Here is a 16,080-nt window from a genome sequence, read left to right as displayed (position 1 = left end):
TACTCGTTTGGAATGCTGTCTCATCACAAGAAGAACAAGCAAGAAACTTGTGTGTTGCTCTTTTAAATAATCCTTGTAAGTTTACATTTACAAGTCGAAACGTGTGAATACAAACTACCAACCAGCACTAATTTATTTGGGTCAAATATAAATATACAAATAAGATTAAATCAGTCGTAGTGATAAGAGCAGATCAGTCCCTACAAGCAGCACTCGTTCACAAGTATGTTGGATGAGCCAGCCATCACTGCACTCGACTATATTTTAGGAAGCCCAATGACCCGGCCCACCACGCCGCCACATGTCTGGACATTTTAGTGAGCACGACTAAGTGTGTTTAGTATGACAATGATAATATATAAGATACAGACACAAATTACATAATCCTAACCCCATTTCTAACAACATATATCATGTGCGGCAACCTTATAAGCAACCATAAACAAAATACCCGCCACCATAAACAAAAAACAGAACCTTGATCGTAACACGTGAATATGTCTGCGAGATCGTCCCAGTGACTGCGTCCGCCACCTGCACACGCCACACAAAGCATCACATACAAACACATAACAAACATTTATAACACCAAGACATTGTATATTGAACTTTAATAACTACGAATTACGAGTTACATTATTTAAATTATTAACTAAGTCTTAACACGAATAATTTTATGGCAAATAAAGGTTTACCTATGTATTATGCGCCCTCAAAAGTAACGAACAATTTACGTTCACCAAAGGATAAGCTACCTTACGAAGCTCCAGGTGTCTACAAAATTGACTGTAGTTGTGGTAGCTCTTATATTGGCCAAACAAAACGACCAATAGCCGAGAGGGTCAAAGAGCACATCGCAGCGGTTAAAAATCGACAACCACACAAATCAGCGATTGCCGATCATCTACTGAACGCTGGAACAAATCACTGGATTGAACTACATGCGCCTAAGGTCCTCTCTACTGATCGCCACTATTACCCACGAATGGTCCGGGAGGCGATTGAAATTAAAAAACATCCCAATTTCAACAGAGAGGATGGCTTAAAATTATCATCTGCGTGGAATCCAGTCATAAATAAATTCAAGCAAAGTTCAGTAGCATCAATAGTCAATAAGTGTACGGATACCGTGAGTGCTGTGTCGCGAACTTTCGTTAAACAATCTAGTGACGGTAGATGAAGAAACTGCTGTCACCTATCTACATTGACATCGCTGTTACTCCAGTCAGCTCGTGACCACGGCTAGTGAAACCTAGTCGAAACGTCGAGAAAGGTAAATACCTTTATTTGCCATAAAATTATTCGTGTTAAGACCCGGTTAATAATTTAAATAATGTATATTAAACACGAAAGTTTAAAATTAATGTACCGTATTTATATTTTTATGCGTGTAGTGTAAAAAACGGTTATTTCAATATTACAAACAGACACTACAATTTTATTTATATGTATGTATAGATAATTATTTTCTAGTATTCATAAATTACTGTAGTTAGTTACGACTATCATACTTTGTTTTATGTTACAATATAAAACAAAGTATAATAATCTCAACTAACTGAACCAATAGTAGCAACAAACGAAGACGTGTGAAGGTAGACGAATATGTCTGCCCGTAAAAGATTTATTTACCATCTACCAGCTGCTCTTCAGTTCACCCGTGATCATGGCGGTTGAAACACTGCCGAAATATCGGGAACTCAACAAAAATAAAACGTGGTAAAATCCCGTGATTTACTAATTATACTTATAACTGACAGTTGACAGCCTCGGTGGTCTAGTGGTTAAGCACACCGCTTTACTATCCGATGGTCGCAGGTTCGGTTCCTCGCACGTTGCAAATATTTATATTCATGAGTATGATTCTCGGTCGGTCTAGGTGTTTTCTATGTATAATATGTATTTATTTACAAAAAAAATGCGTCCATGTATTTATATCAGTTGTCTAGTACCCATACATTATTTTTGTGTACACTCATTAACCTCTTAATGTTGGCAATACGAATTATAATCTATTGATCTAAACTTCATCTATCTAACATAATTGCTGTACGTTAAAATTAAACAAACAATTAGACAAAGCAAACATATATATAAAATATTAACTGTAACATGCATCTATTCAAACACTGGACATAACAAAATTAATCTATCAACTAACAAACAGAACATTATATAAACACTAACATAACAAAACTCGTTGTATTACATTATCATGCATATAAATACATAATTGTATAAAATTAAGATGAAATGTAATTAAAAATAGTCGTTCTGAAATTGTAGATTCAGCATTTTTAACTTTAATACTAGCACATATGTTACTTGACAATATTATAATTTTAGCGATGGTCGCAGTTCGATTCCTCGCAAGACACAAACATTTATATTCATGAGTATGATTATTTGTATCGGTCTGAGTTATGTATGGATTTACAAAAATATATCTAAATATTTATATCAGTAGTCTAGGACCCATAACATAATCTCTGCTTGTCTTAGGACTAGATGATGCTGTGTTGTGATCTTTATTTATTGTTGTTTGTCATCAGGAATCTGCCCTTTTTATTCGGACTACTCTAATGTTGGCTGCAGCTGGCCTTTACAGCTTCACCGGACGTTAGGGGGCGAGTGCAGATGGCACTCCAAACCAAAGGAAGGACTTATGGAGCGGCTGAAGGCCAACTCCCGCCTGACGGATACGACTTTAGTCTGAGGACACCACTAGGGGTTCGAACCTCGGCTCAGGCCGTCGTAATTTCGATCCCCGTTTGAATTGGATGGGGGATCGATCGGAGGGGATCTGCCCTTTCTTAACCCATCTCGTATTATATGTATTCTTTATGTCAATTGTAACTTCAAATAACTACAGTAATATAAAAAAAAGGAACAAACCTTTGCCTTTCTGTTACAGCCAACCTAACCCTGTGACTTAGTTGGTAGTTGGTAATTACCAGAGTCTGGAATATTGCAGGTTCCCAGGCAGAAGTATTGTACATATATTTTCTGTACATACTTCAAATATACATTATGAACTGTCATTATTATGTAGCTACTGTTACCATTAGCTGGGTGGTGTGGATGGTGTCCCTTACCTTTGTCGTCGTGCTTCTCAGCGTGTTCCTTGGAGTCTGAGTCTCCGGAGGACGCGAGCTCGGGCGCGCCCTCTAGTAGCGCCGTGTTCAGGTACTACACAAACGTATATGTTCAATCATCAATAAATTCATGATTAAACATTAATTTTTAATATAAATATTATATACTAGCTGTACACGCGAATTCGTCCGCGTGGAATTTAACTTTATTTGTCTAAAATAAAAGTAGCCTAAGTTACTCCTTATTACATCAGCTACCTACCAATAAAAGTCCCGTCAAAATCTTTACTTTTTCTTTACTTATATTCAATCAATAGTGAAAAATAAGTTTCAATCAAAATGACAACACTTTCTACCCCCTTTTTATCCTTTTTTTATCATGGAAAAATTAGCCATGTCCATTCTTGAGACTATCTGTGTACCAAATTTCATTTAAATCGGTTCAGTAGTTTTGGCGTGAAAGAGTGATAGACAGACAGAATTAGTAAGGATGAACCTGGGGTCTCAGCTGGGGTTCTTGTTGGGCGAGATGTCCATCTCGTTGAGTATTAATTCTATAGTGCCGACCACGCCCACGCCCTCCAAGGTACCAACAAACACCCTTCTTGACTACAAGGGTGTTTGTTGGTACCCAGCGGGGCATGGGCCTGGGGTTCTTATTGGGCGAGATGTCCAACTCGTTGAGTATTAACTCTATAGTAACGTAGTCACCAAGGGTGTTTGTTGGTACCTTGGAGGGCCTGGGCCTGGGGTTCTTGTCGGGCGAGATGCCCATCTCGTTGAGTATTAACTCTATAGTAATATAGTCAGCAAGGGTTTTATTGGTACCTTGGAGGGCCTGGGCCTGGGGTTCCTGTCGGGCGAGGTACCCATCTCGTTGAGTATTAACTCTATAGTAATATAGTCAACAAGGGTTTTATTGGTACCTTGGAGGGTCTGGGCCTGGGGTTCTTGTCGGGCGAGGTACCCATCTCGTTGAGTATTAACTCTATAGTAATATAGTCAACAAGGGTTTTATTGGTACCTTGGAGGGCCTGGGCCTGGGGTTCTTGTCGGGCGAGGTACCCATCTCGTTGAGTATTAACTCTATAGTAATATAGTCAACAAGGGTTTTATTGGTACCTTGGAGGGCCTGGGCCTGGGGTTCTTGTCGGGCGAGATGCCCATCTCGTTGAGTATTAACTCTATAGTAATATAGTCAACAAGGGTTTTATTGGTACCTTGGAGGGCCTGGGCCTGGGGTTCTTGTCGGGCGAGGTACCCATCTCGTTGAGTATTAACTCTATAGTAATATAGTCAACAAGGGTTTTATTGGTACCTTGGAGGGCCTGGGCCTGGGGTTCTTATTGGGCGAAATGTCCAAGTCGTTGAGTATTAACTCTATAGTAATATAGTCAACAAGGGATTTATTGGTACCTTGAGGGCCTGGGCCTGGGGTTCCTGTTGGGCGAGATACCCGTCTCGTTGAGTATTAACTCTATAGTAATATAGTCAACAAGGGATTTATTGGTACCTTGAGGGCCTGGGCCTGGGGTTCCTGTTGGGCGAGATACCCGTCTCGTTGAGTATTAACTCTATAGCAATATAGTCAGCAAGGGTTTTATTGGTACCTTGGAGGGCCTGGGCCTGGGGTTCTTGTCGGGGGAGATGCCCATCTCGTTGAGTATCTCGGCCATCGCCTTCGTGTTGATGCCGCAGTTGTTCGCCACATTCTTCTGGCATCGCTTGTGCACGTTCATAGAACATACTGGAATGTAATATAATTTTACTAAATATAATTCTTCTGAACAGAACTCTGTAAACTCTCTAGACTCTACTCTACTCTACTATACTATTGCGCGATCTACTATATGAAGAGTCGTCGTCGTCTCTTTAAGAGAGAAATTCAAAGAGGCAAATATTCTCACCGTTGCTTCACAATTTATATATTCAAATATCCTAAGTGTTCATAAAAATCTTGACTTATTTCCAAGAAACAGCAATATTCATAATAGTAATACTAGATTTAAAGACAAACTTGCTGTCCCCAAGTATCGTTTAGAAAAAGTCAATAGGTCTTTTATGGGAATAGGTATAAAAATTTACAATAAGATACCAAAGGATATATTGAAATTACCCTTAAATAAATTCAAAACATCTGTTAAATAATATTTACTGTGCAAAGCCTATTACTCACTAAACGATTATTTGAATGACGAGTGTGCTATGTATTTGTATCAGTTGTCTAGTATCTATAACACAAGCTTTAACTAGCTTAACTTGGGTCTAGATGGCGCTGTGTAAATTGTCCAGAGATTGAATAGAAATTGTCCACTCGGGTTGAGTGTAAATTGGGCATAAGGTGCGAAACTCTAACAGGGGTATACAGGTACTGAACTTTTTACACACGTACAGTATTTTCCCTGACAAGCATGACTCGTCCGCGTGTAAATTAACTTTATTTTTCTAAAATAAAAGATTTGTTTAAAACAATAGTAGCTTAACTTACTCCTTACTACATCAGCTACTTGCCAATAAAAGTCCCGTCAAAATCCGTCCAGCCATTTCAGAGATTAGCCGGAACGAATAGACAGCCAGACAAGAATTGTAAAAAATATTATTTCGGTGTACGTACCGTATTTGATATTCATATGCATGTAGTAAAAAACTGTTATTTCAATATTACAAACAGATTCGAGTAATCGTTTAGTGAGTAATAGGCTTCGTACAGTAAATATGATTTAACATTGTCTTGAATTTATACAAGGCTAATTCCAATATATTATTTGGTATGTTAGTGTATATTTTTATAGCATAGCTATGTATAAGAGCAGAAGCGTACCTTCGCACTGCAGCCCCTGCTTGATGAGTCCGTAGAGCAGCGAGCCGCAGTGGTCGCAGAACGTGAATCGCTTGTAGGAGTGCACCGTGAACCGGTGCGGCACGTTCACGTTGAAGCGCTGCCCGCCCGACACGCCCACGCCGCTCTGCTGCTGCGGTCACGTCCACACTCACTAACTACTTCACATCTAACCGTACTCTATACGTTTATGACAGGAAGATTATAGGCGATTTCATAACAGTCAGTGATTACGCTACTAGAAGCTTACGCAACAATAACAAATTTTACTTAAATGTCGTTTAACTAAAGTTAGTAATTCGTTTTATGGCAATTGCGTAAGGTTTGACAACAAAATACCAGAGTCTGTTATAAATCTGCCTGAAAAAAGATTTAAATGTCATATAAAATACTTCCTTTGCAAAAAAGCTTACTATAAAATTGAAGAATTCGTTAACGACAATAATGTTTTTATAGAAAAACTTAAAATCCATAGCACTGACAATACTATCTGATTACACTAATAATGAGTGCGTAGCGATTTCTATGTTGATTATCGATCTCCTTGTAAACATAATTAAATACTTGTGATAGGAGAAATGTGTAAAGTAACCACAGTCACAATTTATTTTATGACTCTTTTCCCGCGACTTCGACGCGTGGAATTTAACTTTATTTTCTAAAATAAAAGTAGCCTAAGTAACTCCTTATTACATCAGCTACTTGCAAAAAAAGTCCCGTCAAAATCGGTCCAGCCATTTCAGAGATTAGCCGGTACAGAGAGACAGACAAAAATTATAAAAAAAAAAATTTGGTGTATGTACCGTATTTATATTCATATGCATGTAGTAAAAAACGGTTATTTTAATATTACGAACAGACACTCCAATTTTATTTATATGTATAGATGTGTGTATAAGTTGTATAGAGGACAGTTCCCACATTCCACCAACTGTCAAAACATTGGGTGTTTGGGAAACTACTCTGCTACCAAAATGTTAGGGAAGCGTCAGTCATTTACCTTTATGGTTCTGCGGATTTCTTGGGCTTCACGGTCTCGAAGGTATCTTCGCTAGCTTTCCAGCTTCACAGTAGGTTTCACAGTAGGTTAACACAGTTCTAATTTATTTTAATTCACAACACAATGCGCGCGCGCGTCAAGGTCGCTGTACAGTCCGTTTGTTACTAGGTAAGGGAGGGGAGGCAAAGGCGCGGGAGCAGAAAACTAACGGACTCTAATATAATAATCTGTGCTTACGATGTTACAGGGTAGATTTTGAACATTGGGTATTAAAATAAATAAAAATACAATTTAAATCGATGTAACTTACCTCTTCCTTCATCCCGGGACATTTGGTGACGACTAACGAATGGCATCGTTTGTGAACGACACAGGTACATACTGTAACGAAACATATAGTAATACAAATAAACCGTAACCTTGTAATACAATCATTATAACGCAGGTAATAAAGTACAATTTACCTTGGCACTGGTAACCTTGTTTACCCAAACCCCTGGAAATTAAAAGACATAATTATTCCTTTTAAATTCACAATCAGTATTGACAGTAGACATTTTAATAGTTCAAAAAACACATAAGCTATAAAAGCTACTGAAAATATGCTTGGGACAAATGAAAAATCAAATGTTTACAGAGCACTATAATAGACAGACCGATTAGCATCGACCCAATCTGCTAGTATTAGAAAATTTCTTTTCTTTTCTTCCAACATTCAATTCAATTCAAAATATCTTTATTCATGTAGGTCTACTAGTCTCTTATGATAGGTCAAATCTACCGTCAGTTCCGGACGATTCCGAGGTGAGAAGAACTGACAAGAAACTCATTTATCTACACTTACATGCGAAGTGCATGTAAACATAGATAAAGAATGAGAATGGACAAGAGCTGATTCGATTTCGAAAGTACATCCATTAAAAAACTGCGTGCGACTGACCAGATGAACTCGCGGCAGTGGCTGCAGAAGGTGGGCTGCCGCAGGAACGTGGCCATGAACTTGTGTCCGTTGACCTGGTGCACCCGCCGCCGCATGGCGCCGCGCCGCCGCGCGAACCCCGCCCCCTCCCTGAACTCCCGCACGCCCCCGCCCGGCCGCCCCGCGCCGCCCCCCGCGCCCCCGCCGCCGCCGCCCGCGCCCCCGCCGCCGCCCGCGCCCCCGCCCGCGCCCTCCGCGCCCCCCGCGCAGCCCCCCGCCCGGCACACCTCCACGCCCGCTGCAATGCCACCGTCGAGTACAGAGCGGCCCAGCCGCGGGACTGCACCGTGACACCCGGTAACCGAACCGAGCCATACGGTCCCTACGTATGGCGGGGCTCGTGTACCGAAACAATAATATAATACATACAATACCACTATCAAATAATTATAGACAATATAAGCATAAACTTATTATATATATAATATAATTAGTAAGTTATTACAAAAATCACTCCTAAGAATATCCTTCAATTCTTGTCCCTGACGGGTCTAGGTAGCGAACTCTTTAAAAAGGCGAGCACAATAGATCTATGTATTATAGATCGCAGTGCTATAGGTGCTACAGGCACCTTACAATAACCCAAACAACCCAATAAAAAAAAGTTATTACAATAAAATTATACTTCATTGACTGCAATACAAATATCTACCACACATACAAGAGATATTTTATATATATCTGTCTACTATAGATATAAAAATATGATAGTAATGTTGTCAATTACTATAGCAGTGCTAAATATAGCACTATATTAAGTAACTCTACAATTATTTTGCATTATTATTAAATCCCATTCTGAGACACAAGGTGGGGCAACATTTTTTAACTAACATAGGTCAAGATAATTGTTACTAACAAAATGAACTATATAGTCTAACAATAAACTACTATAATTAATATTGAAATATATATTACAAGGAATTAAAAATTTAAATTATACTTTCAATTATACTACTAAACAATATATATAATAGAAACAAAATATATAAAAAAGCATAAAAATAAATGAGCAGAAAATTTCCCCAAAAGTTTAACCATTTTACTGCTAACAGTTTGTAAAAAAAAAACAGAGACTTTAGACAGAATGTCAAATATGTTCTATTAATTAAAAGTTTACGAAAAATTATATATTTTTATCTGATACAGAGAGATGTCCGTAGTTTTTATATTTATATGTACATATCACATATAAAAAAACATATATCTGTATCTAATATAGAGAGATTTTCGTTACATTTATATGTGTACATGTGGCATATCCAACTATACAAATATATATATATTTTATATTTATTTTTATGTATCTATGTATTTATATTATTAATATTTTTATAATAATAATAATAATCTCAGGACAATTCACACAGAGCCATCTAGACCCAAGTTAAGCTAGCTAGAGCTTGTGTTATGGGTACTAGATAACTGATACATATACATAGATATTTTTTTTTTGTAAATACATACATATTATACATAGAAAACACCCAGACCGATACAAACAATCATATTCATGAATACAAATGTTTGTGCCGTGCGAGGAATCGAACCCGCGACCATCGGTCGTAAAGCGGTGTGCTTCACCGCTAGACCACCGAGGTCGTCAAAATAGAACAAACAATACTTTAATATATCGACTCTACGCAGTTTTCGTGTTCTTACAATGCGTCCATATACTAATAGTCTGCAGTAAAATGGTTAAAGATACATATATATATACACACACAAAAATTCCTACGATTATAACATTTTTAACAATCATTAAATTTTTAGCATCCTCGTTTACAACATACAAAATGTCAATATTTAACCAATTCCTAAAGAGTCAAGTTCAAAAAACAATCAAACAATATCAATAATGAATTTAAAAATAAATAAGAGAAGAATATTATATAACTGATTGTCTATTCTATTCTTCTATATTTATCCTTCATTGTCTTCTTCATTCCTAATTGTACATTTCAGTCATCACTACACAGTATAAAACGAAGTAGCTGTCGCTGTCTGTCCGTCCCTGTGTATGCTTAAATCTTTAAAGCTACGCAACGGATTTTGAAGCGGTTTTTTTTAATAGATAGAGTGGTTCATGAGGAAGGTTTATATATATAATACATGAATACCCGTGCGAAGCCAGGGCGAGTAGCTAGTTATGTAATACTAGCTGTTCCCGCGAATTCGTCCGCGTGGATATTAACTTTATATTTCAAAAATAAAAGCAGCCTAAGTTACTCCTAAGCTTCAGAGATTAGCCGGAACAAACAGACCGACAGATAGACAGACAAAAATTGTAAAAAATGACATTTTGGTGTATGTACCGTATTTATATTTATATGCACGTAGTAAAAGTTATTTCAATACAGTGGACCCCCGGTAGTCCGACAATCATTTTGCAGGGCAGTGTCGGACTATCGAATTTGTCGGATTATAGAGTACTGCCTAAGGGTCCCCTATAGACAGGATATTTTTTTACAAAAAAGTACCTTGTAATCCGACAAATTATAGATCCAATGATGATTCTTTATATTATATACATATACAGTGGACCCCCGGTTATCCGACAAACGTTTTGCAGGGCAGTGTCGGACCATCGTATTTGTCGGATTATAGAGTGCTGCTTAAGGGTCCTCTGCTTATAGTCCGGAATTTTTTACAAAAGAGTATCTTGTAATCCGACAAATTACAGATCCAGTGATAAGATTCTATGTTATATATGTATGTATGTATATGCACTCTGAAGTATATTGTCAAAGTAATATTCAATAACAAATAATAGACAATGTCGGATTACAAGGGGGGCCGGATTAGACAGGGGCCGGATTACCGCGGGTCCACTGTATTGCAGACACTCCATTTTTATTTATATGTATAGATAAACTATTATACATAGAATTCAACCATGTAGTAGTAGTATAGTATAGAACAAGTCAAGAAATTAAAAAATTTGCAATGCATCCGTGCGAAAGCAAATTTTCAAATAATCCCCAGTTTATTTTTTACAACTCATTGGACGTAGAATGAATATTAATATATAATACTGACCTTGAGAATTCCATTTCAGATCAATTTTGAGATGCAACTTCCCCTGAGGTTCTAAGTCCACCTGGAAACAAAACATTTGTATATTAACATTAATTTAGTCTCCAATAATTTTACTTAAATTAAATTAATATATAACAGCCAGACCAAGACAAACTATCAAATTCATAACTAAAGATATTGTATACCATGCAAAGGAATCGAATCTGTGACTGTGTCTAGATTTAAAACACAGAGGGAGCTGGGGATGGGGTTAAATCCACTACCACTGCAAACTGGGACTTCTAGAGCCTAAATGTTTTTTAGTAGTAGTAGTATATAGACAACAACTTGAAATCGTAGACAAGGAATTAATGTTCGTTCTATATAAATTTGACTTACACTTTGATTTAGTAACTGTAACTGTAATGATTATATAAACTACTAGCCGTCCCGGCAAACATTGTTTTGGCTTAAAAAAAAAATTTGGGGTGGACTACCCCTAACATTTAGGGGTACGAAAAATAGATGTTGGCCGATTCTCAGACCTACTCAATACGCTCACAAAATTTCATGAGAATCGGTCAAGCCGTTTCGGAGGAGTATGGGAACGAAAACTGTGACACGAGAATTTTATATATAAGAAGTATCTTGAGGGACTAACTCCAATTATTAAACTTCAGTTAATTATAATAATAATTATATTGCTACAATACCTAAGCAACTACAATATCTAGTGGTTACAAGAAATTACATAGTAACAATATGTTGCTATACACTTCCCACAGTCACAGATTCGATTCCTTTGCATGGTAAAGATATCTTTATTCATGAATTTGAATGTTTGTATTGCTCTAGGTGTTTTCTATATGTTGTATGTATTTTTAATAAAAATCTTATCCTTTGTTTAGTATCCAAACACAAGTTCTGCTTAGCTTGGGACTAGATGGCGCTGTGTGAATTGTCTTGAGTTATTTCTATTATTAAATTAAATGTCAAAAAATAATCCAATTTAAATGTCAAAAATACACTTATTATATTAGTAGATAGAAGCCTACAAAAGTACTTCAAGCTTAATATTTAATTTATGAAGATTTCCAATACTTAAAATGTCAAAGGGTAACTTGTTAAATTTAACATAAAAGCAAATTCATTATTTTTATATTACTATAATATTAATCAACAGCAACACCACTGTTATCACCAACAAAGAAGCTTTATTATTATTTTTATTTGATAGCCTCAGTAGTCTAGTGGTTTAGCATGCCGCTTTACGATCCGATGGTCGCGGGTTCGATTCCTAGCATGGCACAAACATTTGTATTCATGAGTATGATTGTTTGTATCGATCTGGGTGTTTGCTATGTATAATATGCATTTATATTTAAAAAAAAAACTGCATCCACATATTTATATTAATGGTTTAGTACCCATAACACAAGCTCTGCTTAGCTTGGGACTAGATGGCGCTGTGTGAATTGTCCTGAGATATTATTATTATTTATATTTATACTTAAAAAATTAGTTAGCTTACATAAAACACTAGCACACCCGGCCATGCGTTGCTGTGGCTAAAGTTCTTAAATAAAATAATATTGCGACTACAAATTGAGATGTAAGCTATCCTACCTTCCAAGTGGGATCAAATTGCACACAATGTACAAATCAAATTTGCAATTGGTTCAGTAAATTAGAAGTCCATCACGGACAAATAATGTGACACGTAATTTTTATATATAAAGATTAATTCCACATATTAATAACTTTGATAGAATTAATCAAAATCCTTTCTTAGCGGATGCCTACGTCATAACATCTACCTGCATGCCAAATTTCAACCCGATCCATCCAGTGGTTAGGGCTGTGCATTGATAGATCACTATGTCAGTCACCTTTGAGTTATATATATTTAGATATACAAATGTCCACTCCTCATGCCCTAAATATTATTTAAAAACCAATCCTTCACTTTAATTGAACTTTACATTTGCAAGATAATTAAAAACTAAACTAAAGAAATTCTCCAATTATTATCATAATCAAATCATCATAATAATTGGCCCCACCTGCTCATCCAGTTGTGTATATCGAGGATCGGGCAAAGAGAATCTTCGCCTTACATTAAACATAATCACTAACTCAAACACTAAACTCGATTATGAACATGCACTCTTTACAATTCTGTTTTCATATCACAAAGTTATTATCAGACAAACAAACATTATGTTAAATCTTGATAATAACTTGTGCACTGCAAATATCTTATCTTATCTTAAGATTATGAGATTATTATAACTAATTACAATAATAGTTAATTTCAAACTTGTTATTGTTATGTGCAAATTAGCACATAGTCAGAGCTACTTGGTTCATAAAAACATTGAAGTACATATAGATCTAGAAATGCCAACTGTAAAAGAAGAGATACAGAAAGCCTGTCGAAGATATAAACACAGTTTAGCTGGCCATAAGAACCAGTTAGCTTCAAAACTACTGGATATAAATAACTATCCATCTAGATCTAAAGAAAGTAAATGAGATGACACCTTAGGGCCCATAACACCAAAAAATCTGATTACAGCCTGTAGGGTGATTGCAGATAGAAAAAAAAATGTGCATATTAAAAATTAAAACACTCACCCAAAAGTCTGTAGCTTCTTTATCTCTATGCATCAGATCTTCAAAGGGGATTGTGCAGTTTGCCACAAAGTCGTCTGGTGGTATAGCCGCATCGTGAAACACGGTGATTCCCAAACTACAACAAATAATACTTATTTATTTACACAACTATTCACGCACAACGGCCCGAATGAGAGGCCAATCGCTGAAAATGGAGTCCAACCTACAATTACACAACTATTACTACAGGCCTAAGCCCAATACAATAGTGTATCTAATACTATATCAATATAATATGACTATGTCAATATGATATCATTATGATTTGTATTCTTCATTATTGCCTTGGTTACCCATTATTTTGGGTACTGCAGTATGCCATTTTCTTGTACTAATCTATAGATACAAATAAAATTGGAGTGTCTGTTTGTAATATTAAAATAACCGTTTTTTACTACATGCATATGAATATAAATACAGTACATATACCAAAATAACATTTTTACAATTTTTGTCTGTGTGTCTGTTTGTTCTGGATAATCTCTGAAATGGCTGGACTGATTTTGATGGGACTTTTATTGGCAGGTAGCTGATGTATATATAAGGAGTAACTTAGGCTACTTTTATTTTAGAGAAATAAAGTTAAATTCAAAGCAGATGTGGTCGCGGGAACGGCTAGTGAAACATATAATATACAATGTTGTTTTTTTGAATTCACACAGACTACAAATAAAACAAATCTGTTCTTTCTCCTATTTGATTGAGAGTGGCCAGTGTGAGCGTCTAGTACCTTATTTAACAAGTCAGTTCTGCTGCAAGGTACTGCTAGCAACTGCCTTCGTAACTGCCCCAGATAAGTATCTGGTACCCTACAACTCAATAAACCAAGCCCCAGAGAATTGCTGATTTAACCCCAAAGCAAATATGTTTTATTTAATACTAGCTGTTCCCGCAACTTCGTTCACATGGAATTTAACTTTATTTTTCTAATATAAAATATATTTTCTAAAATAAAAGTAGCCCAAGTTACTCCTCATATATACATCAGCTACCTGCCAAAAAAAAATCCCGTCAAAATCAGTCCAGCCATTTCAGAGATTAGCCGGAACAAACAGACCAACAGACAGACAGACAAAAATTGTAAAAAAAATATTTTGGTGTATGTACCGCATTTATATTCATATGCATGTAGTAAAACATGGTTATTTTACTATTACAAACAGACACTCCAATTTTATTTATATGTATAGATGTATAGATAGACATTATTATTAAAAATAGCCAGGTATCAAGTACAGAGTGTTGATAAGTGATAGAAAAATTGTTCGTTACATACCTGCTGACATTGTGAACCTCATGTATAAAAGTTTCGTTCCACACTGGATCAAATGTTTTAGGCTTCGTGGTCGAACGGTCTAGATGGTGCTCGTCGGCGTCGATCGAGACATACGGGTCTATCGGCTGGTCGTCTGCAGAAAGACACCATTTATTACCAACCACCCAATTTGTAAACATGCAACGCCTTTTTCGTGCGTAATAATACATCCAAAGCTAGCATGATGCAGAACATTTTAAATCACACAGTTAGGGCATATGCCGTAGCTAAATTTTAAGCTCGTACACAAAGCTCACCTGGTTTCCCGAAGGTCACAGTGTGCCTTTTCTGAAAGTCGGTCGGCCTGAGACCTGTCGCCTCACAAACTCTTACCCGCACCGTTCCGCTGAACATGGTGCCGCCGACCCGCGAGCAGTATCACCGAGACCGCGTCGCCACACGATCACTACCACACTATATACCCATATAAAATCATTGAAGACGCTTCATATTGTACGAAAATTAAATAAAAGATTTGACAGAGACGACTTCGGCCATGGATGGATTAGATATTTTACTCTATGGTCAATAATGGATTCCAATTCGATTTCCTGAAAAACGGGTTGCTTGCTTATGGCAAGTACAGACAAAACATAATGTTCTTTAGTACAATTTTTGTACATATCATAAATCGTTGTGTACTTGAATGTACCTTATACTGCTTTCGAAACTATTAACTACTACTTATTACTTCTAACTTTAAAATGTATTATTGGAAGTAAATTGAGAATAAACAAAAATACACAATAATGAGTACTCATTAATGTACTCGTACAAAAAAAATGCGTTTGTTATCAGTATAATCTTTACGAAAATATAGTCATTTACTTTGATTCATATTTTTTAGATGATTTGATTACGGATTATGAATTTTTGTGTTTACCTGTGGAGTACCGACAAAACGATTCATTAACGAAGTGGTCTCTATAATTAGTTAATTATGTTATACTCTTTGGTGAACAGAGTAATGTTAAATAACACATACATAATAAACTATTTCGGTCACAAATAGTTTATTATGTAATTTCCTCCTTTTGAAAAAAATATTTCAATAAATACGAAGTATTGTTAGACACAATAAAGTTATAAATTAGAGATACAAACTTAAATAGAATATTTTTTTAAAACTGTACATTGTAAGATTTGAGATAAGAACAT

At 36.3% G+C, this 16,080-nt stretch overlaps 1 protein-coding gene across 1 annotated transcript in view; it reads right to left on the bottom strand.

The window, feature by feature from the left end:
- Positions 1 to 15,410, bottom strand: part of LOC131843249 (protein kinase C) — a 29,993-nt gene extending 14,583 nt beyond the window's left edge. Inside the window, exons 1-12 of the mRNA XM_059191861.1 lie at positions 15,180 to 15,410; positions 14,884 to 15,016; positions 13,569 to 13,683; positions 10,953 to 11,013; positions 8,147 to 8,151; positions 7,875 to 8,104; positions 7,399 to 7,430; positions 7,245 to 7,315; positions 5,917 to 6,067; positions 4,706 to 4,842; positions 3,096 to 3,189; positions 478 to 534 (exon numbers count right to left, since the gene is read on the bottom strand). Of these exons, the coding sequence (XP_059047844.1) occupies positions 478 to 534; positions 3,096 to 3,189; positions 4,706 to 4,842; positions 5,917 to 6,067; positions 7,245 to 7,315; positions 7,399 to 7,430; positions 7,875 to 8,104; positions 8,147 to 8,151; positions 10,953 to 11,013; positions 13,569 to 13,683; positions 14,884 to 15,016; positions 15,180 to 15,276 (1,183 nt within the window). The 5' untranslated portion in view covers positions 15,277 to 15,410. The remainder of the gene's footprint in view (positions 1 to 477; positions 535 to 3,095; positions 3,190 to 4,705; positions 4,843 to 5,916; positions 6,068 to 7,244; positions 7,316 to 7,398; positions 7,431 to 7,874; positions 8,105 to 8,146; positions 8,152 to 10,952; positions 11,014 to 13,568; positions 13,684 to 14,883; positions 15,017 to 15,179) is intronic.
- Positions 15,411 to 16,080: the final 670 nt, after the last annotated feature.

The sequence above is a fragment of the Achroia grisella genome, unplaced genomic scaffold, assembly GCF_030625045.1.
Source record: "Achroia grisella isolate CSIRO2021 unplaced genomic scaffold, CSIRO_AGI_Agris_v1 utg1086, whole genome shotgun sequence".
NCBI classification, from domain to species: domain Eukaryota; kingdom Metazoa; phylum Arthropoda; class Insecta; order Lepidoptera; family Pyralidae; genus Achroia; species Achroia grisella.
The sequence above is the reverse complement of the archived record's forward strand: the minus strand, read 5'-3'. Positions and strand labels throughout refer to the sequence as shown.